This window comes from Staurois parvus, unplaced genomic scaffold (assembly GCF_062004578.1).
Source record: "Staurois parvus isolate SC_StPar_1 unplaced genomic scaffold, SC_StPar_1.0 ptg000264l, whole genome shotgun sequence".
In the NCBI taxonomy this organism is placed as follows: domain Eukaryota; kingdom Metazoa; phylum Chordata; class Amphibia; order Anura; family Ranidae; genus Staurois; species Staurois parvus.
Genome location: NW_028318060.1, coordinates 12,047,167 through 12,073,575, shown reverse-complemented (window position 1 = coordinate 12,073,575; position 26,409 = coordinate 12,047,167). Strand labels below are relative to the sequence as shown.

Genomic DNA, 26,409 nt, shown 5'->3' with positions numbered 1-26,409 from the left:
CCTGTATTTCTTTGATTGGTTTTAGACAGAAGCATTGAGAATTTGGCTCTCCTAAAACTGTGTGTTTTTATATAGGTCAGTGTGAATAGGCACTTATCTGCCATAAGCCTCCCATCATCCTCCTACATTTCACCCTGCGGTAATGGTCTCCCTTTTTCCCCAATTGATTCTTTCATGCCCAGTATTGTAAATTAAAGCTACAAGTTACTCCACTTTCAAATGAGATTAATAAAAATGATACAATCAATCAATGTGAATAATTGGTAAACAAAGGTTGGTTTTAAAGATGCTTTAAAACAGATTCTGAACTGATGACATTCTGATTTATTTTTTGACCAGGTTGCAGTAACATTTTCTAATGTGACAGGTGGTAAACACAGTGGTTCAAAATTACTTTTTATAAAGCATTTAAGAAACAAGAAGTTTACTTTCAGTAATCAGGTTCAAGTCACAACCAAATGATTTTATTCTTATTAACGGAGAGGACATCAAAATAATGAAGACAATTATAAATAACAAGAGTCACAACATGGTCATTAGCTTTGGACATGACAATGTTCTCCTATAGTTTGAGGATGACTAATCTCAAAGTAAGAAATGTATAACAGCCTGAAAAATCATACAGTAGGGTGTTGATTTACTAAAGGCAAACAGACTGTTCACTTTGCAAAGGAATTTTACCCAGAGCTTAGTTAATAAAGTGAAGCTCCACTGACTTCCATCACCCAATCATGTGCAAGCAAAAATATGTTTTATTTTCCTTGCACTTGATTGGGTCTTTGCTGGATGAAACTTCAACACACTCACTAAGCTGAGGGAATATCCCCTTACAAAGTGTAACTTCTGTTGCAAAATTAAGAGTTTATCTGCCTTTAGCAATTCAAAATGAGTATGTCAGCTAGACAAAATGGCAACAGTGTATATTAGAAAAAAGATGGGTCTCTGCATCTTCAGTACAAGAGGTCAGAGATATTTGTCTTAAAACCTTTCCACATGTCAAAAGCCAATCAATTAATTATTTAGTGGTCAAGCCAAACATAAATCTCAGTGCAGTAAAACATACACAAACACATGTACACATGCAGGTATCAAACCTGAAAAAAGGCATCTTCTCCTTGAATTCTGTTTTAACAAACAAAATAACCCTTCTCAGATTGCTAGGTTACTTTGCTTAAATTAAAACTCTAAAATCAGTTTTAGCCTATCCTAAAATGTTATGTAAAAATCCTATTACATACTGTGAGCTTCTGTAAATGTATAGTATATAGATTTGCTTATCAAGGGAATACTGGTGCACAGCTTATAAAAAAAATGACAGTTTAAAAAGAAACTTGTGCTAAAGATGCTACTGCTATACCCCTTCTGAAAATGCCAAATGACAGGCAACCTGCGGATACTCTCACATCAGTTCTTTCTGAATCAGTGACCTGCAACAAACATGCAGCCAGTAAAGCCAGAACTGCTTATCTGCGTATATATTCCAGGTCAGTGGCTCTGCAAGTGCTTGAAACCATTATATTAGCATGGGAGCTATTTAACTAGCATTTCGGAGGAAAGAGAACATTGGTAGACCTTATATTTCTCTGTCTCTCTCTACTTTAAGGATTAAGTCAAAGCTGTGAAAAAGATTCTCTCGACCAAAGCTGTACTATACTCACCTCCCCTTCAGAGATGTGTTGCCCGCATCTTTAAATGGGTTTGAGATTTTCAGCCATCCTAACTGGCCACACCGTGATGACGTAACTCCTGAGTGTGTGCATGAGAATTAATTAATCCCGGACCCAGCAAATGCTGGGATTGTACACTGAGCTGTGCTACATTATCAAAAAGATTGTGAACAGACAGATAAGACATATGTCTCTTCTGCCAAAAAAAAGCCAGTCTGTTCAAAAATTTTTAATTTCTGCATTCCTCTTAAAAAAAACTTTTGTGATGTTTTAAAGTTTCTGAAGTGTTAAAAAAAATAGAACAGCCATGAAGGTAAACTGATCCTCAAAAAAAGTAAGGCGGACTGTGCTTCATGGCTACCTCCTGCTTGGAAAATATTGCCCTATATGACTTTATGTTGATGCAGAAGAAACAAATTATCAAAGGTAAGGCCTCAAGAAGCATGATAAATAAAATTTTTAAAAAACCCTAAAAAATAGCCTACTAGGGCCACAGACAACAACTCTATTGTGCTACTAGATCAAAACAACAAAAAGTATGAATTAAGAAATCTCTGCAATTAATAAAACCTGTCTGCTTTATATTAAAACTTCTCTATTATTATGGAATGCCTAGTTCCTCTTGAAGAGGTTACTTCCCTTTACATAAACCCATATGTACTAATCTCTTAGTGCAACAATTCATTCATGAGCCAGCTACTTGAGTAGGTTTTGCAGCATTGCTGTGGCGTAGGTTGGCCGAGCTTGTCTGCTTTCAATAGCGTTACTCAAGTACTGTATACCACCGCAACGCTCCCAAATCTCTTCAAATTGCCTAGGAAGAATTTCTGCGCCTCGTTTTCTTGTTAATCCAGTTTCTTCAAGGTTCAGTTCACACATTTCCATGTCATCTTTGCCTAAAAATAACACACATTTTTCAGAAAAAAAACCAAATTCTACAAATCGATATGTTCCACATACAAATATGTTTACGTTTATGCAATTCTAATTAATTTTCAAAAACTGAACAATATTTTTAAACAACGTAACTCTGAAAGCCCCCTTTTGCACTTTTTGTACTATATATAATATATATGTACTATAGATCCCCTCTACATCCAACAAATCAGCTGATGACCTGGACCAGGAGCAAGACACAGGTGGCACTAAGTCCTCCTCCCCTTGCAAGTAGACAACTTTTGCACTGGGGACTATGAAGAAAAGGCCAAGTATGCACAGTACTGCAGGGTCAACCATCTTTTAGGAAGACTAGATCATCACCAGGCTCCAAATCCAGGTTGCCCACTGATCTGAAGCATGTTGAGGAGAGTGTTAACAGGATAAAGTGTGTTAAAAGGTTTGTTAGTTATGTTTTATGAAAGTAATGTTAATCTTTTAAAACTACCAAAAGTAGATAGTCAAGCCATGTCTGTTTTTGGCTATGGAAACTGCCAGCTCCAGAATATACTGGACTATTACTTGTAGGGTTCAATAAATCCCAAAAGCAGTAGGTGGGAGATCTGTTCCCTCATATATTCTGCAGTACTGATGAAGCCAAACGTAGGCAGGATTCAGGCAGCCATTTAAACCCATCCAAAGGCTTTTGTTTTCAAATGTCAAGACTTTTCCCTTCCCTACAGTTGGTAATAGTGAACAGGGTAAATCTGTAGGATTTCACTACTAAATAAATAAATAATAAAAAATATTTATATATATATATATATATATATATATATATATATATATATATATTTTTTTTTTTTTCTCAACTCAAAAAGCCCAAATTAAATCCAGTCTTTTTTTGGGGTGGGGTTTAGCGAAAGTTATGCTCAAATACACAATATTGCCAAGAGTATTGGGACACCCCATCAAATCATCAGATTCAAGTGTTCCAATCACCTCCATGACCACAGGTGCATACAATCAAGCACCTAGGCATGCAGACTACTTCTACAAACATTTGGGGAAGAATGGATTGCTCTCAGGAGCTCAGTGAAATCAAGCGTGGTACCGTGATAGGTTGCCACCTGGGCAATAAGTCCATCCATGAAATTTCCTTGCTACTAAATATTCTACGGTCAACTGTTAGTGGTATTATAACAAAGTGAAAGCAACTGGGAACAACAGCAACTCAGCCATGAAGTGGTAGGCCATGTAAAATGACAGAGCGGGGTCAGCGAATGCTGAAGTGCACAGAAGTCGCCAACTGTCTGCAGCGTCAATAGCTAAACACCTCCAAACTTCGTGTGGCCTTCAGATTAGCACAACAACAGTACGCAGAGAGCTTCATGGAATGGGTTTCCATGACCGAGCAGCTGCATCCAAGCCTTACATCACCAAGTGCAATGCAAAACATCACATGAAGTGGTGTAAAGCACGCTGCCACTTGACTCTAGAGCAGTGGAGATGTGGTCTCTGGAGTGATGAATCACGCTTCTCTGTCTGGCAATCCAATAGACGTGTCTGGGTTTGGCTTTTGCCAGAAGAACGGTACTTGCCTGACTGCATTGTGCCATGTGTAAAGTTTGGTGGGGGGGCATTATGGTGTGGTGTTGTTTTTCAGGGGTTTGGCTTGACCCCTTAGTTCCAGTGAAGGGAATTCTTAAGGTGTCAGCATAACAAGACATTTTGGACAATTTCATGCTGCCAACTTTGTGGGAACAGTTTGGGGATGGCCCCTTTCTGCTCCAACATGACTGCACATCAATGCACAAAGCAAGGTCCATAAAGATGGATGAGTGAGTTTGGGGAGCAGGAACTTGACTGGCCTGCACAGAGTCCTGACCTCAACTTGATAGAACACCTTTGGGATGAATTAGAGTGGAGACTGCGAGGCAGGCCTTCTCGTTCAACATCAGTACTTGACCTCATAAATGCGCTTCTGGAAGAATGGTCAAACATTCCCATAGACACACTCATAAACCTGATGGGACAGCCTTCCCAGTTGAGTTGAAGCTGTTATAGCTGCAAAGAGTGGGCCAACTGAATATTGAACCCTACCAACTAAGACTGGGATTCCATTAAAGTGCATGTTCGTTTAAAGGCAGGCATCCCAATACTTTGGGCAATATAGTATACACACACATATACAGACATTTTTTTGTTTCAGATGCACTTTGAAAAAAAAATAATAAATTGGCTAGACTTGGGATTTAAAAAAATCTAAAAATATTATTATGCATATAAAAGTGTACAAACATATGTATATAACAATCAAAACTTTACACATATGTTAAAGGAAGAAGAAAACCGTTCTCGACCCTGGGTGAATGGAATTGGAGGGGAGCCTCGTCTGCTGGATTAATACATTTGAAATTCGAACTGGGCTATACCTTTTGCATGGGTTTTTATTCAATGTTTATCAAAGGAAATATTCTTGAGTGCACTTCACATCTTTATACCAAAATTATAACTTTGAAAAAAAGAGGAGTGCTAACTAATAGTGCAGTGTCAAAATATCTTTAGCCTACCTCTGATACTAGATTTTACTAGGCAATATTTAAAAAAAAAAAAAAAAAAAAAAAAAAAAAAGGCGGCACACCTGCAACTAATAAGATGGGAGGTTTGTCTGGGTGCAGTTCCATCTGACGAGCAATCCATGGACCATCAAAGTGTGCATACCACCAGCCCTTCTTCTTGTTCTGAGGCTCCTTGTACTGGTCAGCAGGACGAATAAATGGAATACGGAAATAACGCTGTTGTCTGTTTACTTCAATCTCCTGTTGCCTGGCAGGCAGCTGTACAACTGGGTTCTGTTGGGCTACATACAAATAACAATCATTCATCAAAAATGTCAATTTCTTTTTTTATTGCCTCCAGTTACATAACAAGTAAGCCATGTTTAGTGATGACATTCTTTTTTTTAATAAAGCTGTACCATTATGCCTAGTGAAGGGGTTTTCAGTTGATCTAAGCTCCTCACCATAATCTCAGTGAGTTCAATATTCTGTCTTGGCAGCCTTGAAAACCTACTATATAGCGAAGACCAATGCAATACCTTGCACTGATGAAGACTAATATCTAATAGAGTTGTATGCAAGATGGAATAAACTATAGCCCTACTATTTTAGGTTGACCACCAGAGCATACAAAAATATATGCTTGGCTCTATGTACCATTGCTAAGTGAGGAAACAACCCCACATTATTGAGTTTCTAATGGCAGTGATCTTATGTAATGAAAAACTGCACTTTACACATCTTGTGAAAGTTTACAGGTCTGTTACAGCAGTACAAAGAGAACTCAAGCACTTAGGTCAGTGACAGATGACTGCTGATCGGTAAATGTATTTTTTTGTAAGTCAGTTTGTGTAAGGGTCTTTTTCCTTGACTAGCATTATGATACTGACTGCAGCCTGGCGTATGTTCTATCCATCCTATCTAGAGCATAAAATGATAGAAAAATTCTCCATTAGCTATACTACGTGCCCAGTTTCATAACAACCATCGATACTGCATTAGAAATTCATACAGGATAATGGGCCTGTATTGCTTTTTGTCCATTCTGCGGTATTATTGCCTAAAGCTAAAGTTTGTCATATTATGTAGCATTTACTTTATTACAGTGCTTGGCTTTCAAGTCTAAATTTGAAAAATGGTGTACTTTTAAAAGGGATGAAATTATATTACATGGCTTAGTACTTTCCCTTCATATTTGCTGAAATAATATGAAGCTCAATTAGCCCTTAAAGGATTTGTGAGCTAGGTCTGAGTTTTTACAGAAGGGAATGGGTAAATATTCAGGAGTCGTTTGCAGGTAAGCCGTCTGTAGCAGACACCCTAGGCTTTATTTGCAGGAACGTTTTGCATAATGTTAGATGTGGTACCAGTCCTACGACACCATTGAATTTTAAATAAGTTTAGATTCTATATTATTATCTATTCTTTCATACTGAAGGGAAATAGGTGTGTTGACGTTTCTTACCAACCAGCTTAAACTTTTACTAAGTAGCTCCACTTTTGTTGAGAAAATACAATCCCCTCTGGATGATCTATGCACATTGCAAGGATTTTAACAAACTTTGGAGCAGAGTCCTACCTGTTTCTGTTCTTAAGAAAAAGCTGTATGTTCAACTATGTCCTTGGAATACTGTTTCCTGAATGGGAGTGTCTGTGTTCAATATAAGCAGCTCATGCACTTGCAGTGTTCTAATGAGAAAGACTGCAGGGTCTGCATACTTTTGGAAGTATTTATAACTTAGAGAGTATCTCACCAAAATTCTTACTCCTAATGCAGAGGATGCCTCAAATTTTACCTCAAATTCATAGAATATTGTTCTGTACTGTCGCTTTCATAGAAGTCCTACAGGTTGCCATATTGTATTGAATTTTGCAGAAAATTACAGCAGCTACAGACTGAAGTTGAATTTTAATAAATTACAATATGGCTTGTGTAGCAATTATGCATGCCAATTATTTTTTTAATTTGTTCTTTCAGGAAAGTGGAGTTACCCTTTAAATCTGCTCTAGAAATAAAACTTGAATCCAATTAGTTGTTATGTGTGCCTTCCACATTTTTTTCATTTTCAAAACTTTTCTTGAAAAGTCAACTTGGCATATGACGTACTGTGTTGGGCATCTTGCTTTTTCCTGACTCTTATTAGAATATTGTTTATACATTCAGGAAAGTATGCATTACTAAGTAGAGGACTCAGTTATACTGTATATTAATCTTACAATTACACCAATGGTAACAATGTAAATAAACCTTTATTCATTAAATAATCCTTATTTAAAGTATTACTAAACCCTGGACCCTGCATTCACTAAACCTGGTCTCCCACAGCACACATAGCATAGAAATGCAATTAATGTAGTAAATATAAACTGCTAAATACCTTTTCTCATCAGAAGTTGGAGCAGTCTTGTGACTTCTATCAGTGTCCAGTACAGCACTGGTTAAAGCTTTTAGGAGGAGTTTTCATTCTCCTCTAGGAGGATGTAGGACCCCTGACCTCTGTCTGGACAGTGCTGATTGGCCTTGGGCTGATCACATCCAAGAAAAAAACCCTCTCTAGCAATACACATCAAACGGAGCATGTGCAGAGTGACTCCAAAGCTCTCTTCAATCAGGAGATATTTAGGGGACAATGGAGGAAGGGGAGGATCAGAGAAGAGAGGATCAAACATCCTTTTACTCAATGTGGAGAATTAACCCCTTAGGTTCCACAGTGAGTATAACAAGCATGCTTTACTGCATATACAGACTGATTTTGCTGCTGTGGGTTTAGTAACACTTTAAATTAAAACTGAATAACCAGTATTACATTAAAGTTAACAGTTCAATTTTAAAAAACACTGCAAAAAGCATATCTAAACCCAAAAGAAAAATGAAATATATTGCAGTTTACCAATCTTAGATTTAGATTGACTTTACATAAGTTACTACCAGATTAATGTCTAACTCCAGCTAACGTTTTTTAAGCAGTTACAGAAACGTCTTTTGAGATAAAGGTTTTAACTAAGTGAGAACAAGCTGCCCATAGTAAACCCCCCTGTTGGTGTTAGATGGCTCATCTCAACCCTCTAACTGCCACCAGATTTAATGATTGGTATGCTGCAATATAATACATTTTTGTTGTTGGGTTTAGATATGTTTTATAGCAGCACAATGAAACTTGCCTGCTCTTTAAGTGCCTTTTCTGCTCTCCTAATATGCATATCAATGTGGGGAAGCAAAGCCAAGGGCTGGCCAGCCCCTTACCACCTGTGTCTTATTACTAACCCAGAAAATTGATGGGTGGCTTTAGTGAGGCAAGGGGCAGGGTGGAACAGCAGGTAGGCCCTTTACTTTGATTCAAGTCAGTATAAATATAGAAGAGTGCTTTAGCCTAAGGATATGTCTGGTTGCTCAAGATGTGCAGGTGACATTTTTTTATTAAATCAAAAAGTTTACTTTTAAGCGTCAAACTCTGCTAAGGGGTTTTTGTTTCGAAAATGCCCCCCACCTATAACAATGTTGAATAACAACAAAAACATTTCTTCTCACGGGGTCCCCCTGCTTCTTTCGGTCACAAAAATTAGAAAAATACAACCTGTATGTGGTCACTCTTCAATCCTCAGTTTTTTTCCTTGTTAGGCTTTAGATTAGCTGTTAACATGGACCTTACAATGCATTCTAACCTTCATCTGCCTAGCTTTTTAACAATCTCATGTGACACCCCACTACCTCCTTTGTTGCTCTGTTACAGGACTAGCAATCAGAGAAATGCCAGAGCTGGTTGGTAACAAAATGCTGTGTTACAGGAATGGCAATCACAGGAATGCCAGAAATTGGTGGTAACAAAGAGCATTCTAGCAGAAGATGCTAGAAGACAAACAAGGAGGGAATAGGTGGAGTTTTCTGGACTTGGAGTGCGTGTTAAGTGTTACCACAATTGTGTTTTGTGATTTCAAAAACTGTTTTTAAATTAATAGCCTGTATATTTTGATCATGGTTAAGGTGAACTTTGTCAAAGTTTGTCACATTCACAAAATTAGTTGTTTTTTAAAAGTATTCAGTTATTTGTGAAAATTCACATTATTCATCATCACAAATACATGAGAAGCATGTAGTGACACAGTAAATACAGCTGCTCTATGTTTTCCTCTGGGATTCAGAAACTTTTTTCCTTTTCATGTCAAACAGAGTACTGCTTGGACCTGAAGAAGGGGACACTCCCCCGAAAGCTTGTCCTCAAAATTGTATGTTAGTGCAAATAAAAAATGTATCACGGACGGTACTCAAGTGTTCATGTCAAACAGAGAAATATTTATCTTGCAGATAGCGTAAGCTGACAATGCTCCCCTAGCAAATGATTTACTCAGTCAAACCGTATAGAGGGAGGAAATGTCAAATGTGTGCCAAATATCTAGTGTACCTAACTCCACTTAACTTGTCCACCCCCCCACAATGAGGAAAAAAAACAAAAATACACAACAAGCAATTGTATCAGCAACAGAGGCTGTTGTCATGGCATTTGCAGATGTATTTCAATATAATGTGGGACTACAATTCACCAGATGTTTGTCAAAATGCCTTTTCAAGAATGCTAAATGACTTTAATTTCGGCCTTTTTAGTTAATCAAAACATAGTACAGAAAAGAAAACAACGAGCAGATCTTCTTAAGCTGAACAAAAAAAAAACATATAGATCCATCTGCTGTAAAGATCCAGAATCTTAATCTGTTAGAGGTAGGTAACTGTTTTTTTTTCTCAGCCATGTGATCATGATTTAAGAAAACATTGAGTGTTTATTACAAGAAAACAGTTGATTGATCACAAAGTATTTGCAAACATTAAACTGTCATTGCCAAGCATATATAGACAGGAAATGCAATGTGAATTGTTTGCATTTTTCTTTCTATTTTAACATTTTCAGGGCCAAGGGCAGCAATATTTTCTTAGCATGACACAAGGCAGCTTATTCATTAAGGAAGGAGAAAAAGTGCGCAAAGTGAAGTTTGCAGTACCAACCAGTGAGAAAAAAAATCTTTCCGTATCTGACCCGGTAATTGTTTTCTTTATGTTAGAGCAGCGCACACATCATCACAGCTCCTTACAGCAAAGCTTTCATGTGGCTGATGATGTATAGCAATGTATAGCACCACACCAAGATAGTTAGAGAATTATACAAAGCAGCACCATATTACTGCTTCTCACCCCTCAAGCACTTTGCTACAGGTTTGTCAGTCAGTATAAAACCTTCCCATGCAAAACATAGCCATTTTAATTATTAAAAATTATTGCAATAGTAAAAGGGTGCAGCAGCAAAGCATTAAAAAAACAATTTAGGAACTTGGAAAATGGGTAACTAATGTGTGTCTCAGTGTAAGTGATTTCATTTTAAAGTTATTTAAAAAAAAAAAAAAAAAAGAATGTTTTTGCATTTACAGCAACAGGTTAATACCTGCTCTGTGCAATGGAACTACATAGTGCATAGAGTGGCCGCCGATCCCCTTTTTCTTGGGTCCCCCACTGGTGCTTCATGCTCCTCCATTCCAGCAAGTGCCCCCATAGGAAACAGCTTCCCGAGTCCCGCTGCCTGCGTCTATAGGCACAGACAGTGGGACACGGCCCCACCCCTGTTCCTTTGTCACTGACTTTGATTGACAGCAGCAGGAGCCAATGGCTCCCACTGCCTTAGCAAACTCTGTGAGACCAGGAAGAGAGGCGGGAGAGAGCTGCTGCAGACAGGCACAGTGCTGGATCGAATGAGGCATACCTAAACACTTTTTAACTTAATGCAAGGAATTAGTATTTATAACACCTTTAAGAAAGAACTTAAAAACACAAAAATCTAGAACTTTAAATACTTGCAGTATTTCCATAAATTAATTTTAATTCACTTGCAATGTGACTTTGAACGAGATAGAACATCAGACTATTGCAAGAAGGGTCAATTTCCTAGTGCAGCCCCCTCCCTCCTTGCATGTCATAGCCCTCTTCCCTTTTTAGGAGTGTCTAATTAGTCTTTGAGCTGGCCCAGAATTCCTGACCCTTCCCTCGCCTCCCAACATAAACTTAAATGTAGCTGCTATTGCAGCTGTGAGTTTGATTAACCCCTTGATGCAATGATATACAAGGTACATGTTTGGCTGTCACAGGGTTAAACAGCAACCCCAGGTAACAAAAAAAATTAGTGAGATGCTATCTATGAACCTTAAGAAAGTCCATGTAAAATGTCCATAAACTGTAGAGTCCATGGCACCCTACCCTACTAGATTCTTACATGTACTTATGGATGGGTAACTGAGGTCACTAATTTCTGTTTGTCTGTCTATGGTAAAAACAACAAAGGGCTCACACAGTGAGTGTGTGAAAATAAAATATCTTTTTTTTGGTTTGTCTACTAGAGTGCACATTTAGGCAGTTAGTGCCAGCCTAAGAAGTTTAATTAATGCCCTGCTTATGCTCAGAGTACTCACAAAAGTACATTTTGTATAAAATGTTTGCATGGTTTCCATAACTGTAGCAAATGTTATAATGGTTAGTAGCATAAGGTTTAGACACCTTTCCCACTTCCTTCTGGTTAGTCTGTTTACCGTTTCCACACTTACGTTTGTTGTTCATAAATGGAGCAAAATCTGTAAGTAAATACCAGTTATTTTGAATTCAACACATTACATAAAGTAATAAAATGCTTTGAATGGATTTCTTCATTTAAAAATACTCTGTTAATAATAAAGTTATAAAAAGGGTCAGCTAAAAAAAAAATTTGGACGAGGAGGAATCATGTAGTGCCTGCTGTAAATTAACATAGATGACAAGTTCAACTGACTTCAAATTTGTTAAATTTGACTTCAGAAAGGTATACAGGCATTCCTTGGTTTACGAATTTAATGTGTTCTGAGTGACATTTCGTATTGTGAAAAATTCATAAAACACGTTTTCCCACAGGAATGCATTGAAAACCAATTAATCCATTCCGGAGGTCAGAAAAAAAGAAAAAAAAAGTGTTTTATCTGTTCAAAACTCTTCATAAAGTGCACTTTAAAGGCATAAATATTGTACAGGGACATGATTAAAAATAAATTTGTAAATCCATTGAAAACCAATTAATCCGTTCAGGAGGTCAGAAAAAAAGTTTTATCTGTTCAAAACTCTTTATAAAGTGCACTTTAAAAGCATAGTACTGTACAGGGACATGTTTTAAAAAAAAATTGTAAATGCATTGAAAACCAATTAATTCGTTCGTATTGCGAAAAAAAATCATAAACCGAGGCATTATTTTCAAGGGACCATATATGAATCCAGAAATGTACGGCTAATGCTTTTTTTTCTTGCATCAGACAAGCCTAAATATACAGCCAGTTGTCCAAATCACTACATATTGGCCAGTCGAGGGGCTCAATAATCTGACGGTCAGGATGCACAGATGTCCACAGGAGCATAACAACATGTTTGCATACCTTTGCCCAGATAAGGAACAAAGGGGTTTAACTTATTAAAACATGGAAAATGAATTCCTTCTGCTTCATGAACATGTAGTTCACACAGAATTTCCCAGCGACAGCTATTACCTTGTAGCTCAGCTCACAATACCCTAAATGTGTTTTCAACACAGTTTATATCTTATACAAATGACTACCACCCAAACCTCCACCTCGAGAGTGGAAAACTCAACATTTCAACTGAAGAGAATAAACTAAGATAAAGTATCTGATAAAGTGCAAAGTACCTATGCTTGTCTTCAGAAAGTTTGTGCTTTGAGAATCTAGATTCTTGGCCAAAGTGGTATCCCAATGTGGTATCCCCTTCCCTACCCACACTGCCCACCAAAACATTTCTTTAGCATTATTTCTTATATCCCTAAGTTTGCCCATTCTGGAAAAGGCCCACTTTTGTTAGTTTCTTTAATTTTAAAACTATTTCAAATATAAATATACTGGTATCTGGTCTGCCATAAAAACCTGCAAACACTTGTCTATTCTGCATCCCTGAACGACTTAGACTTACCATAGTCTGTAATCGACTTTGGAGCTCGCTGTTCAGTCTCCGCATTGCGCTTCTTGTTCTTGGATTTCCAGGCATGATAAACTTTGAGCCGCCTGTGAAACTCCTCTCTGCATGCTGCCAGAAGCTCGATGTCTGTTCAAGAGATTTATGAGAAAACATATTTTGGTTAATGCTACCAAGAAATATCAGAGTGCCCAGATAATGTCAGCAGTGCTAGGCCAACATTCTTATTTATGTTTTTTTTATTTTGCCGTTATAAGATAGATGCCATATCCAGGTAAGATACTTTATTTATGTGACATATTCATGAAAATGACAACAGGCTCAAAGTATTTGATGAATAAATAACACATGCCTGCAATTTATTTTTCTAAAAATGAAGTATCTTCATGAATAAATGCTATTCTACATATCATGTTAACCTACAAACTTTGATATTAAATGTATATCCCATTGTTTATCTAGTACTAGGTGTACTGGACTTGCAGTGTTATATAGACACTGCAAGTGTAAAACACAACTCTAAACGACAAATATTCAATAATATTCAGGTAAGTACACACAAGTTTTTTAATGGTATTCATCAATATCCTAATCCGTTTACCTGTAGCAGCTAATGCTATGTCTTTTGTATCAAGGCAAATAAGTTTATCTAGTTTTCAGAGGAGAAAGCAGTAGTTGGTATTGGAAGTGCGTGTATTCTTTTGAGAACCTGCTAGAGGTTGGTGACTGTCACTGGCTACTCACACTCAATGACCTCCTTTACTGTATAGGTAATTTTTTCGACATAGTACAGCTCACTGGCAAATATATACAGTAAGAAAATAGAAAATATAATGACTTGCAAACAGTAGCAACCTAATCAAATATTATTATACTGTACCAAGACTGAACTAGTTGAGATTTGAACCATGTATGGGCAGGCTGAATATACCAAAGTTGATCAATCAATCAACTTGGGTACAACCAGCCTGTTGGCCTATTCTTCCATTGGGGACAGCTCCCTCTGCTGGGAGAACACAATGGCTCCACTGACTGTGTTGATGGGGGAAATCAAGTGCAATTGGTGGTTGCAGGAAAGAAGATCGCTCCTTCTATGGCTGGCTAAGACTGTTCAGTGAATTTAGTGAAGGTAAAACCTAACCCATGGTTTTACTGGTGATTTGGCATGTAACCTTTCATTATTGGTAGTGGTGGATACACTGGCAGTGAGTCAAAGACACAATATGTCATTTTGTAAATGATCTAAGGTATGCCAGGGCCCCAATTACTCCAATAAATTGTTTAAGTTTTAATTTAGTTGTTTGGGCCTTCATATTGATTAAGCAATACCATGAAACCCAGCAAGGATTATATGAGAGCTATGGGAAAATTTGTAACAGGCTGACCACTCATTCGGCACCCCAGAACATCACTGAGACACCAAGATCTTCTAAAAACCTCTTTATAACAGCCATATGCAAAACGTGTGGAGCTTTTTAATGCTTGGAAAGGGCCTTGCTAGGACAGGTGAGCATTGCTTTGTATTCACACTCAAAAATATACTATATGCCTAATAAATAAAGAAAATGTTAGGGACCACCTTCTCTATTCACCTCCTATGCAGCATACTGTATCCTTCTTTAAAAAAATAAAACAACATGCACAGCCAAAACCTACAGAGTGTAGCAGTATTTTGTATGCCAAAACTCAACATATTACAAATGCAAGAAGTGATATGGGTTATTCTCTTAGAAGTTCCCTTTTTGATTTAGGTCTGATGTTAGTTAAATATTATTATATGCAGCAAAGAAAATCTAGAACAGCACCTTATTGCTAAGCAGACCATCCAGAAACTAAAACAGACATAGGTATACATAAATTATATGACCAACTGCCATGTTTTGACTAAAGTTGCCCTTTAGTCAAAACGAACTGAAATGCCCATCACCTCTGTATCATCAAGATTTTTTTTTCCACAAGTAACTCAGTGACTGAGTTCATGTATAAAACAGAATATTTACTTTTAAATAAAAAATTAAAGGAAAACTGTCAAGTGCAGAGAGTTATCCTACATTCTTCCTGGTGACATACTAGCAAAACACTTTGGAGAAAACATAAATGGCAAAAACCCCTCCCAATCACTGTTCTAGTCATTTGTTTCATGCCAGTGAGCTGCCCTTTCTGTCTGAGACAACACATCTCTTGCCAATCTATTAGGAACTCTGCTGTCTTCTCTCTAGAGGTGAGATGGAGTTCAGCTCTCCGCACAATACAGCCAGATACTGGCGCTTTTAATGGGAGCACAAGGGGATGAAGTGCAAGATAACAGAGGCAGTTGCCTACTAACAGAGCTCTTTTTTCACACTAAACAGACGAAGACATAAAAGTAATTTGTGTAAAATAGAGATCCATTAATAAAAGTAAGACTGTCTGAGCTGTTACAATATTTTTTTGTGCGAAAGATAGTACAAAGCTGTTCTGCTTGAAAGTCACACCGGAAATTACTGATTCATTTTACTAATTGGAATTTTGCTTATTTTGGAGAAACCAATTTACATTTTTAAGCGCTTTGGGATAATTTAATCTTGCATAACTCCTGCATATTTTTATTGATTTTTCTTAAAGTGCCATAGGCATACTGATATTAACAAGTGGGCTACCAGAGAAGAATAGAATGGCATAATAAAGCACATTTTATATACGTCCAACACATTCTTAACTGGTGACCAAAAGTGACGCAAAATAAAATGTTGAAGGAGAAGTGGAAGGAAAAATTAACTAATTAAGTTATTTTAGGTTAAATGTTAGATCACAGCTAACGCTGGATACAAACTTCTTATAATAAAAATAATATAGTAGCCAAATTACTATCAGCTATTGTTTCTAATTTAAAAAAAAGTGATTTCATATATACATGCAGTAGAACAATAGCTATGGTAGAGTTATGAACCACACACACCATGTATAATAAGTTGGACATCACAAGTATTGAAACTGGCTCCTCAATTCCAGAGGCACTATAAATAAAAGTGATTAAGCGTCCATAGGAGACTCAGTAGAATTGTTGAATACTTGATAATAATATCCCATAAGTGACCCTGTTTGTTTAGTTCTGACCATACTAGTACAGATTTACGTTACATCCAACTACTTGCCAATACCACCTGAGCTATCAGCTGGGAGATCTTTTGTCTCCAAGAACAATTTAGAGAATCTAGGCATTCAGTACCTAAAACATCTACACGGTTACAAGAACTCTGCATCTATCACATGTCAGCCTCAAGGTAAAGTATAATTTCTTCTAATGTACTTATCCTTAATGACCTATTGCTATAGCAGCAGTAGTCTGTTTTGTTGACTTACCACATGAAGTATTGATCGCATCTCTCAGCTCCGCATATTTCCATTTACTTAAGTCATACTTTTTGACAGTAGCAGCAGATTTTGTAGCTTGAACTTGCACCCCCCTAAAACAGAGGTACACAGAGAAATTATTTTATATAACGAATAGCTCTAAATGGCAACTACAAATCCAGACACGCATCCATTTAGAACTGTTATGTCAAGGAGAATCGCAAGCATGCAGAAAAAGCACACACATCTCTGCCTATCACATGGATGGTTTATTCTAGTTTTTACTTTGATGACATAATGAAAAATCAGCTTAGACTAAATGGTTTATTTTAAGAGCACAGAGCAAGTAACACCTTTTATAATACAAAGTATTTGATAACAGAGATATACTGCAAAGTTTTAGCTGAAAAAATAGCCAATCCATTTAAACTAATACTATACAATGTAATCGTAACTACACTTCAAACTACTATATTATTGGGACTTATTGTTATGATGAACATTAAAATGTAAGCAAATGCAGTGCATGGTGATAAATGTGACCTTTCTGGCAAACAGTTGGCAACTGTTTGTAGGAAAATATGCACAGGGCATTCAGTGGCCAATAAGCAGTCAATGCTGCTTCACAAATATGTTCAAATTTTCTTTTTTCATGTTTAAAAATGATCTTGTTTTATGGTCCATGCTAAACGTCCAGCACCCCATGCTTTAAAAAAAAAAAAAAAAAAAAACAGGGGGCATCATACAGTTTAGCAATCAGTGGGTATTACACACTTAATACCATGTTAATTAAATACCTTTATGAAATAATTAAATGTGAAACAGGCAAAGCCCTATTATAAAATATGTCAGAGTGCTTGCTGCCATTATGAAAATCCTGTTTTAAAACACAAAGGAGTGAATGTCAAATTAATAAAGTGATTTTAATCATGTAAAATGATGGATGACAGAATATAATCACTGTTCACAGCTCTCATTATATTCAGAGATAATACCTTGACCATAAGTAACTGTTAATTTTTGCATATTAGTCTAGGCATAAAAAATAAATGTAAAAAAAAACAAAAACAGGACAGGACTAATAGTTCAGTATAAATATAAAAATAATCTTGTTTATGTCTTAAACAGCACAAGAGGATTCCTAGCATATATAGGGAGTCAATTCAATCCATCCTATATCAGGAGTACATACATTTCTGTGAATTACTAAAGTTGCACATCTTATTCTTCTGGGGATATTTTTTGCTATGTGCCCATATAGTTGTAACTGGACAAGTTTCAGGTAGTAATTCCATATGTACTGTACAACTACTAGTCACGGGACTTTAAAGATGTCACATATATTTTGAGACCATATACTGTAAATCATATTAAAAAAAAAAATCACTTTATTTAAAATAACAATTCCATCAAATATATAAAGAATGAATGTGCACAACCTAGCATGTACAGGGGTTAGACAAAAAAAAACACTACATGTTTTGCAGGTGTGAAATGACAATGTTTTGCATCGAAAGCAGAAGTGATTCTATTGCTTCCGCTGTGTGATGAGACACCTAGCTAACAGGTGGGAATCCTCAGTTGCGTCATTCACTGCATGCGCTGCTAGTAAAAAGGAGTCTGTGTCAGAGCTTACTGAGCTTCAAATTGTTGGTGCCCCTGTGAGTGAAGTTGCCAATTTATTTGCTGTGTCGCAAGGTACAGTATAAAAAATTATGATGGCATATACAGTTTCCAGGAAAATGCCATCTGATAAGCATAAATGTTTGAGATATATCGTGTGTGTATTATATATATATACACACGCACATATATATATATATATATATATATATACACACACACACATACACACACGATATATCTCAAACATGTATGCATCAGTCAATCCTGCTTACTGCAAGTTGGAAACGGGCTGTCTCTGCAATCAAGTTGCAGCCTCAAGATTGGGTTCTCGCAAACAACTCTTCCTCTTAGCTATGATCATTGTACCCATCATTAGACCTACCGCTAGAGGCACTAAGCTATAGTACATAATCAATAAACCAATCATCCAGTTTTCCCATATTGCGCATACAGATGCCCTTCAAGTTGAAACTCTGACAGTGGGAGCTTCAGGTTTCTAGTGGTGTCTTGGTATATCTTTACTCCTCACTTTCTGTATCTAAAGTCCAAATGAATCTTTAGTTTAAATCAGCTACATACATTTCAGGGACATAAAAAAATGTGTTCAATGTCCTACATATTGCTATCTGTGTAAAGCGGCAACAGCCTAAGTAAAAAAGCTTGTGTCCTACCAGCAGCTGCAGAGTGGGTCCTTATTCTCTGTAGGGATCTATATGCAGAGGTCCAACACATCCCCTGTTGAGTCAGAGCCAGAGTACTCCAATCAACTAAGAGAATGAGCTTTGCTTATTGCAGAGTTATAGGCCAGGCTCAGCAGGGGGCATGTCAGACCACTGCTTCAACCACGACAACAAGGGTCCCAACTCTGCAGCTGCTGGCAGGGGAAAAGCTCTTCTACTCAGGCTGTGGCGGCTTTAGAAAGTAATATGTAAGACGTCATATGTCTTTTGTTTTGATGTACCTAGAATGTACTTATAAACTGATAACAATAAACCACAACATACAAAACTGATAACAGTAAACCGCAACATAGAAAGCCATCCACAACACTGCCCCTAGCTCCATCACAAACCTCATCTGCACATAACATTCAAATCGTCCTCTCTGCTCCTCCCAAGACATCTTGCTCGCTAGATCCCTTGTTACCTCCTCCCATGCTTGCTTCCAGGACTTCTCCAGAACCTTTCCCATCCTCTGCAACTCCCTACCCATGTATGTCCGGTTAGCTCTTACCATGTCTTCCTTTAGGTGATCCTTGAAAACTAATTTATTTAGGGAAGCCTACCCCTCTTCCACCCAAAAACTGTACTTCAGCCACCTCCATCAGCTCATCCCAAAGCTATTTGTACCTTTCGTACCACTTCCCCCTCCTTTTAGATTGTAAGCTCCATGAGCAGGGCCCTCCCATTCCTTCTATACTGAACTGTATTGTAATTGTACTATCTTCCTTTATATTGTATTGCGCTGTGCAAACTGTTGAAGATATATAAATCCTGTATATTAATAATAAATTAACTGATTGTTTAATTGGGCTTTAACAGGCAACATGCCTTTACATGAGTCTGTATAAGCCATAAAAGGAATACTCCTATGTTTTTGAAATAAACAGAAAACTTACCAATTCACCCTCCATACAAATATAATATAAAACTGCTGCCTAGTACTAGTACTGTTCCCTCTAGTCAAGTATATTTTCATTTCCTCCCTGAGACCCAAATCCAATCTGAATATATGAAAGGGTATTTTGAAAGGGTTTAAAATATAAGACTGTCACCTCAGTTGGATAAAGGGTCTTACTTGTCAAGAAGATAGACAGTGGCCAATACAATTCCTGCTATCCAAAGTGAGGGTGCTTTATAAATGCTTGAAGAGAGCTACTCTATTTACCAAGAAGCATACAGTCGATTTTGTATGAAAGAAAATTAAATTAATGCAGTATGTACAAGGGATGGGGACGACAACTAAGAATACAAGTTCTGCAGTGTGTGTGTTCCTATACATGGATGACGACTGCCTAATTTCCTGGACAAAACCAAAAAAACACCAGACTCAGATGTACTTCAGCATCTCAAGGAAAACAGTCTTACTTCCAGGTTTGCCAAGTACAATATCTGAACAACTGCCTTTACTTATCAGAGGCTGATTCTTCAAATTTAGAGGTTGGAGAGGTCATCCTTTAACAATGTACTACTGGTAAACCTGTCCCTTGCAACTTTTCCTCTGAAACATTTTCAACAGCTTAAAAAGCTATTATTGGACATCAGAAGTGGAAACCTCACGATGGATAAATGGAATAACTTTTTAAAAGGGAGTAGACCCCCCTCTATCTATAATGACTGCAAAAACCTCCAGTACCAGCAGTCAGTAAAAAAGATACAAAAAATGTCAGCCCACCGTTAATTTTCTCCAGATTTTAATTCTTCTGACATATTGCCAGTTTGATTATTAAGACCCTGAGCCTTCTCACATCATAGTACCCCCTCCTCCACCAAACAACAGAGACACTGCTGCAAGTCACCGTAATTACCACCTTTCCTTCTAGCACATAGAGACTTGACCCTGATGTTTCCCTTTCCTTCTTAGGTTGGTAAAATAGAAGTTGGTGGCTAATGCCCTGCAGTGGTAATATTGGCACAGGCCCTTCCATGCTAAAAATACAGAATAATAGAAATTGTGTACAAGCATCTCCCTAGCTATTAACCTGTCCCCTTACACTTTAATTTAACCCAAAACTATACTGAAAAATTAAATTGACCACTTAAAAGGACAAAGGTTTTTAAAGCAAACACATGTTTATTTTTTATAAGAAAGCGGTCTTTTAAAAATATTTAATACAAGACGCATAGTTATTGCAGATCATTTGGGGGTTTATTAAAAGAAAGTCCAACATTAGCTGTTGCCTGTCTTTGTCTAATTGAAACTCCATACAGAGCCATATGAACAAGGCAGGGAGTGGTTCTATCTGATTCATTAGGCTGTTTTTGTAATCTGAGTTTCAGCTATTAAACCCTCTAAAGAACATAGATTTCTCAGTAAAGTGTTAAAGTTAGCCCAGTGATCCGTAAAAAAAAAAAAAAAAAGTCCCAAACCTTACCTGTTTATTGGAAGCGTTAAATGTAAAAATGAAAATAACCCACTTACCATATTATACTAACATCTCAACTAGATATAATGAAGTAGCTTTATTCTCCCTTAGTCCTTTTTGTGACAAAGTGAATGCAAATATTTAATTATCTTATTCTACAACTAATTCATACACATAAATTATTTACATTTGTGTAAGTGGACCAAATTCCCTGAAACTGATTTAATTGGGATGTATTACTGAAGAGAAAACGATTCCATACATTTCAACGAATACAAAAGAAAACCGCACCCTAGGGTTAAACTAAAACAAATGCTTTATGTCAAAGTCATGCCCTGTGTTACAACAGACATTAAACAAAAGCCTTATAAAGACAAACTAATGAGCACCATTAAATCCTCTTCTATAATTAGCACGAACTCTGATTAGTGTCTCTCAGTATAGCTAGTAAATTGTGAGCATTGATAGATTTAAATCAGTACTCATAGTGGCATGTTTTCTGGAAAGGCTGGAAAAGACTAATTTGGTTGTTTTCTTAGCCTCCGTATGAACACTTGTACGGTTGTGGCTATAGGAAATGGTCAATATTTGCTACCCTACAAGATGCAATAAATGAAACATTTAGAGTTAGATGTTTGTTGTAACACAGGTTTGTTCTTTCAGCTGCCATGGCATTATCTCAGGTGAAAGAACCAATTACTACAGTCTTTTCCATTATTTCAAAGGCACATCCAACAATGAAATTTGAAAATCTCCTCTGATGATTGCGACCTTTCCACCCCTTAGAGCCTGTGTACACAGGCAATGTTCTCCATTTACAGATTCCTATTTACATAAATGGTGCCATTTGGATGAATAATCTGAGAATACATTTGACCTTCTTTGTGTGCAATTTCCCAGACACAGAATCTGTCCTGCATTGAGATGAATTTGCCCTGCTTTTTTCTGTGAGTTGCACTCAAATGCATGCACATGAGGGCCACTGCATTCAAATGCAAAACCTATTGTATGACCCATGTCCACAAGCCCTTATAAACAGCAGGATCATGTTTCAGATTTTAAGTTCTGGATTTCAGTCATCATCTGGATAGCCAGTCATAACCCCTCCTCCTTCCCCTCTGGCTACATGTTGACTTCAGACCATTGCAGAACAAGAGGAAGAAACCAGAATGAGTCCTCAGCTCCTCTACATGACTGATCACTTGATTCTCAGTATTCAATGAGTGGAGAGCAGTGGTTGTCATTCACATGCTCTCTACTCTATCCCTCCAGCGCTCACTGGAGCTCTAGGCTGTGGAGGGGGGGGGGGTGGTCAGTGGAGCTAGGCTAGCTGTTGTTCAGGTATCTGAGTGGATCCCAACATTTTTGCCGGGATCCCTAAACAGCCTGGAGCAGCTCTGTGATGTCAGCCAAATGCTTTCAGCTGAATCTGGGTCACAGGAGAGCAAAATTAAGTGCACTCCTGTGATCCCCAGAATAAGTATGGCCAAAAGCGCTTTGGCTATACCTCTTTAAAACATGTAGTGAGGAGGTGGCATATCACCTCCCAGTCACCTGTCAAATACCTTTGAAAAACATGAGAATTTTTTTTCTGAGGAATATAAACAAACCTTAACAGAGCAATCTTTGCTGACTGCCAATATAACTGCATTTACACTAGCCAAAATTTCACTGGGGGCATTGGTGCTCACTGACATTATGTAGGTGATCAGTGCAAATTATTATTATACAGGATTTATATAGCGCCAACAGTTTGCGCAGCGCTTTGCAATATAAGGAAGACAGTACAATTATAATACATTTCAGGTCAAAAGGAATAGGAGGGTCTTGCTCGTGGAGCTTACAATCTAAAGGAAAGGGGAGGTGGTACAAAGGATGATAGCTGTAGGTGATGTTCTGAAGGAGGTGGCTCAAGTACAGTTCTTAGGTGGGGTAAGCTTCCCTGAATAAGTGAGTTTTTAAAGATCGCCTAAAGGCCAACAGGGTGGGAGAAGACTGGACATACTGCGGTAGGGAGTTCCAGAGGATGGGAGAGGCTCTGGAGAAGTACTGGAGGCAAGCATGGGAGGAGGTGATGAGGGAGCTAGAGGGCAAGATGTCTTGGGAGGAGTGGAGCGGGCAATTTGGATGATATTTGCGGATGAGGTTGGTGATGTAGCTAGGGGCAGTGTTGTGGATGGCTTTGTATGCTGTTGTTAGTATTTTGAATTTTATATGTTGGGTTAGTGGAAGCCAATGAAGGGATTGGCAGACAGGGGCAGCAGTCAATGATCGGTAGGTAAGGTGTATTAGTCTAGCAGCACCATTCATAATAGTCTGAAGAGGGGATAACCTGTGCAACGGTAAACCAGTGAGGAGGGAGTTGCAGTAATCAAGGCAGGATAAAACCAAGGTGTGGATAAGTTGTTTTGTGCTGTCATTGGTCAGAAAGGGGCAGATTTCGGAAATGTCCCGGAGATTGAGGCGGCAGGATTTAGCCAGTGATTGGATGTGGGGCCCAAAGGAGAGGTCAGAGTCTAGGATTACACCTAGCACCCTGGCATGAGGGGAAGGACCAATGGTTGTGCTGTTCATCTTAATGGTAAAGTCATGAGTGGGGGATCGGGGAGGAGGAAATAGTACAAACTTGGTTTTGGAAAGATTGAGTTTAAGGTAGTGGTGTGACATCCATGCTGATATGTCACTTAGTAGATTTGTGATACGTGAGGAAATTGAGGGGGTGAGCTGGGGGATGGAGAAATAGATCTGGGTGTCATCAGCAGAGAGGTGGTAATGGAAGCCATGGGAAGTTGTCAATTGGCCCAGGGAGGAGGTGTAGAGAGAGAAAAAGAGGGGCCCAAGGACAGAGCCTTGGGGTACCCTAACGGAAAGAGGGAAAGGAACACAAGAAGAGGAGTTTTGACACTAAAGGGTGCTGAGAAAGGTAAGAGGAGAACCAGGAGAGAGCAGAATCACAGAGGCCAATGGAGTGGAATTTACTGCGGAGGAGCGGGTGGTCAACTGTGTCAAAGGCAGCGGAAAGGTCTAAGAGTATGAGTATGGAGTAATGGTCATTGGATTTAGCAGTTAGTTGGTCATTAGTGAGTTTTAGTATTGGAATGTTGTGGACGGAAGCCAGACTGTATGGGATCAAGAAGGTTGTTGTCGGTGAGGTAGCAGTTTATACGGTTGTGAACAAGGCGCTCGAGAAGCTTGGAGGCAAACGGAAGCAGGGAGATGGGTCTTAAGTTATTTAAACAGGTGGGGTCCAGTGAGGGTTTTTTAAGTATGGGGGTAACCAGTGCATGTTTGAGCAGGGAAGGAAAGGTGCCCATGGAGAGTGAGAGGTTGAAGATGTGGGTTAGAGAGTTTAGGATAGAGCAGAAAGGAGGCTGCAATAATCGAGAGGGGACAGGGTCCAGGGGACAGATGGTGAAGTGAGCCTTGGAAAGGAGTTTGGTAACTTCCTTGGTGGTAACAGGGTCGAAGGAGGAGAATGTTGAGCGTGGTGTAGGGCCTGGTATGTTGGTTGGAGGAGGAAGCATGGCTGAAGATCTCATCGTGAATTGTGTCGATCTTGTTCTTGAAATGACTGGCAATCTCCTGTGCAGTAAGTAACTTGGTGGGTGGAGGCAGTGGGAGATGGAGTAAAGAATTAAGGGTAGAAAAGAGTTGACGAGGATTGGATGAGAGGGTTTTGATGAAGGTGTTGTAGTAGGTTTGTTTAGCAGCATGGAGGCCGGAGTTGAATTTGAGAAGGGTGGATTTGTAGAGGGTAAGGTCTTTCAGGGATTTAGTTTTACACCATGCAGCTCAAGAGCATGGCTGTGTCTCTTGACACTTCTGGTGTCATCTGTTTGCCAGAGTTGTAACAGGCGAGACTTGGTTCTGTGTGTGGAGAGAGGAGCAAGTGCAAGGGAGGATGACAGATGGTTTTTGTAGGCAGATGCGGCTAGGTCTGGGCAGGACAGGGGTGCAATTTTATCATAAAGGCAATCAGTAGCAGAGTGAAGAAGGTCAGGGCTGAGGTGGTGGTGGTTTCTACAGGTAACGGTTTGCTGGCTGGAGGCATGGGAGGTAGGAGACAGGGAGAGTGTGAAGCTGATAAAGTTGTGATCAGAGAGAGGAAAAGGAGTGTTAGAGAGGTTACAGGGAGTGCATAGGTGGGAGAATACAACGTCAAGGGTGTTGCTGTTAGAGTGGGTGGTGGATTGTGTCCATTGGGGTAGGTTAAAAAAGGAAGTTAGGTTGAGTAGTTGAGAAGTGGCTGAGGTGTCAACATTGACTGGGATGTTAAAGAATCCGAGGATGATGACAGGCACCGCAGAGGAGAGAAAGTATGGTAGCCATGCCAAGAAGTCATCAAGAAAGCGTGAAACTGGGCCCGGAGGATGGTAGAAGACTGCGATCCTCAAACAAACAGGAGAAAAGAGACTAATACAATGCACTTCAAAAGAGCAGAGGGACAGAGAGGGAGGTGTAGGAAGAACCTGGACCGTGCTTTGTGGGGAAAGATGAAGTCCAACTCCACCCCCCTTTTGTCCACTGGGTCTGGGCGAGTAAATATTTTCCTTTACTTTGACAAGCAGTTTACATACCCTGTTATATTATTGGTTCTTAGTGTTTAACAGGAGCTTTTGTCAAATTTCTTGTTGTCAGTAAAAATTGTGCTCTGTTAGTAAATATTTACATTTTGTCAGTAAAAAAAAGTCATGGGCGGTTGGCAACCCTGCTGCAAATTTGTGCTGGACCGGCATACTGCGTTACTTATGGTGGAGCGGCATACTGATTTACTTGTGGTGGAGCGCATACTGCGTTATCGGTGGTGGAGCGGCATACTGCGTTATCGGTGGTGGAGCGGCATACTGCGTTATCGGTGGTGGAGAGGCATACTGTGTTACTTGTGGGGGGGCGGCATACTGCGTTACTTGTGGTGGGGCGGCATACTGCGTTACTTGTTGTGGAGTGGCATACTGCATTATTTGTGGTGGAGCAGCATACTGCATTATTTGTGGTGGAGTGACATACTGCGTTATATGTGGTGGAGCAGCATACTGCATTATTTGTGTGGGGCAGAATACTATAATTTTTGCTAGCTACTAATATAAAGGGGGATATGGAGCACAATGCGCACCCACTGTGCCACATTCGCAAATGCAAGCAGTTGAAGCATGGTTGCATCATAGCTCCCTTCATTTAAAAAGATTTTGTTCAGCGATAATATCATCCATTGAAAGCAACATGCCTTTTCATTTGGAGTTGCGCCTGCGAAGCAAACTTTGCAGCCAGGTTGGCAGCTAG

At 38.7% G+C, this 26,409-nt stretch overlaps 1 protein-coding gene across 5 annotated transcripts in view; it reads right to left on the bottom strand.

Moving 5' to 3' along the window:
* Positions 1-301: 301 nt before the first annotated feature.
* Positions 302-26,409, bottom strand: part of MYO6 (myosin VI) — a 374,955-nt gene continuing 348,847 nt past the window's right edge. For 3 of the 5 annotated variants that reach the window (XM_089681402.1, XM_089681405.1, XM_089681406.1), the window contains 5 exons: positions 16,428-16,531; positions 13,083-13,214; positions 11,684-11,710; positions 5,188-5,406; positions 302-2,563 (listed from right to left, as the gene is read on the bottom strand). In XM_089681402.1, coding sequence (XP_089537528.1) covers positions 2,364-2,563; positions 5,188-5,406; positions 11,684-11,710; positions 13,083-13,214; positions 16,428-16,531 — 682 coding nt within the window. In that variant the 3' untranslated portion in view covers positions 302-2,363. The remainder of the gene's footprint in view (positions 2,564-5,187; positions 5,407-11,683; positions 11,711-13,082; positions 13,215-16,427; positions 16,532-26,409) is intronic. The other 2 variants (XM_089681403.1, XM_089681407.1) reach the window with 1 other exon arrangement.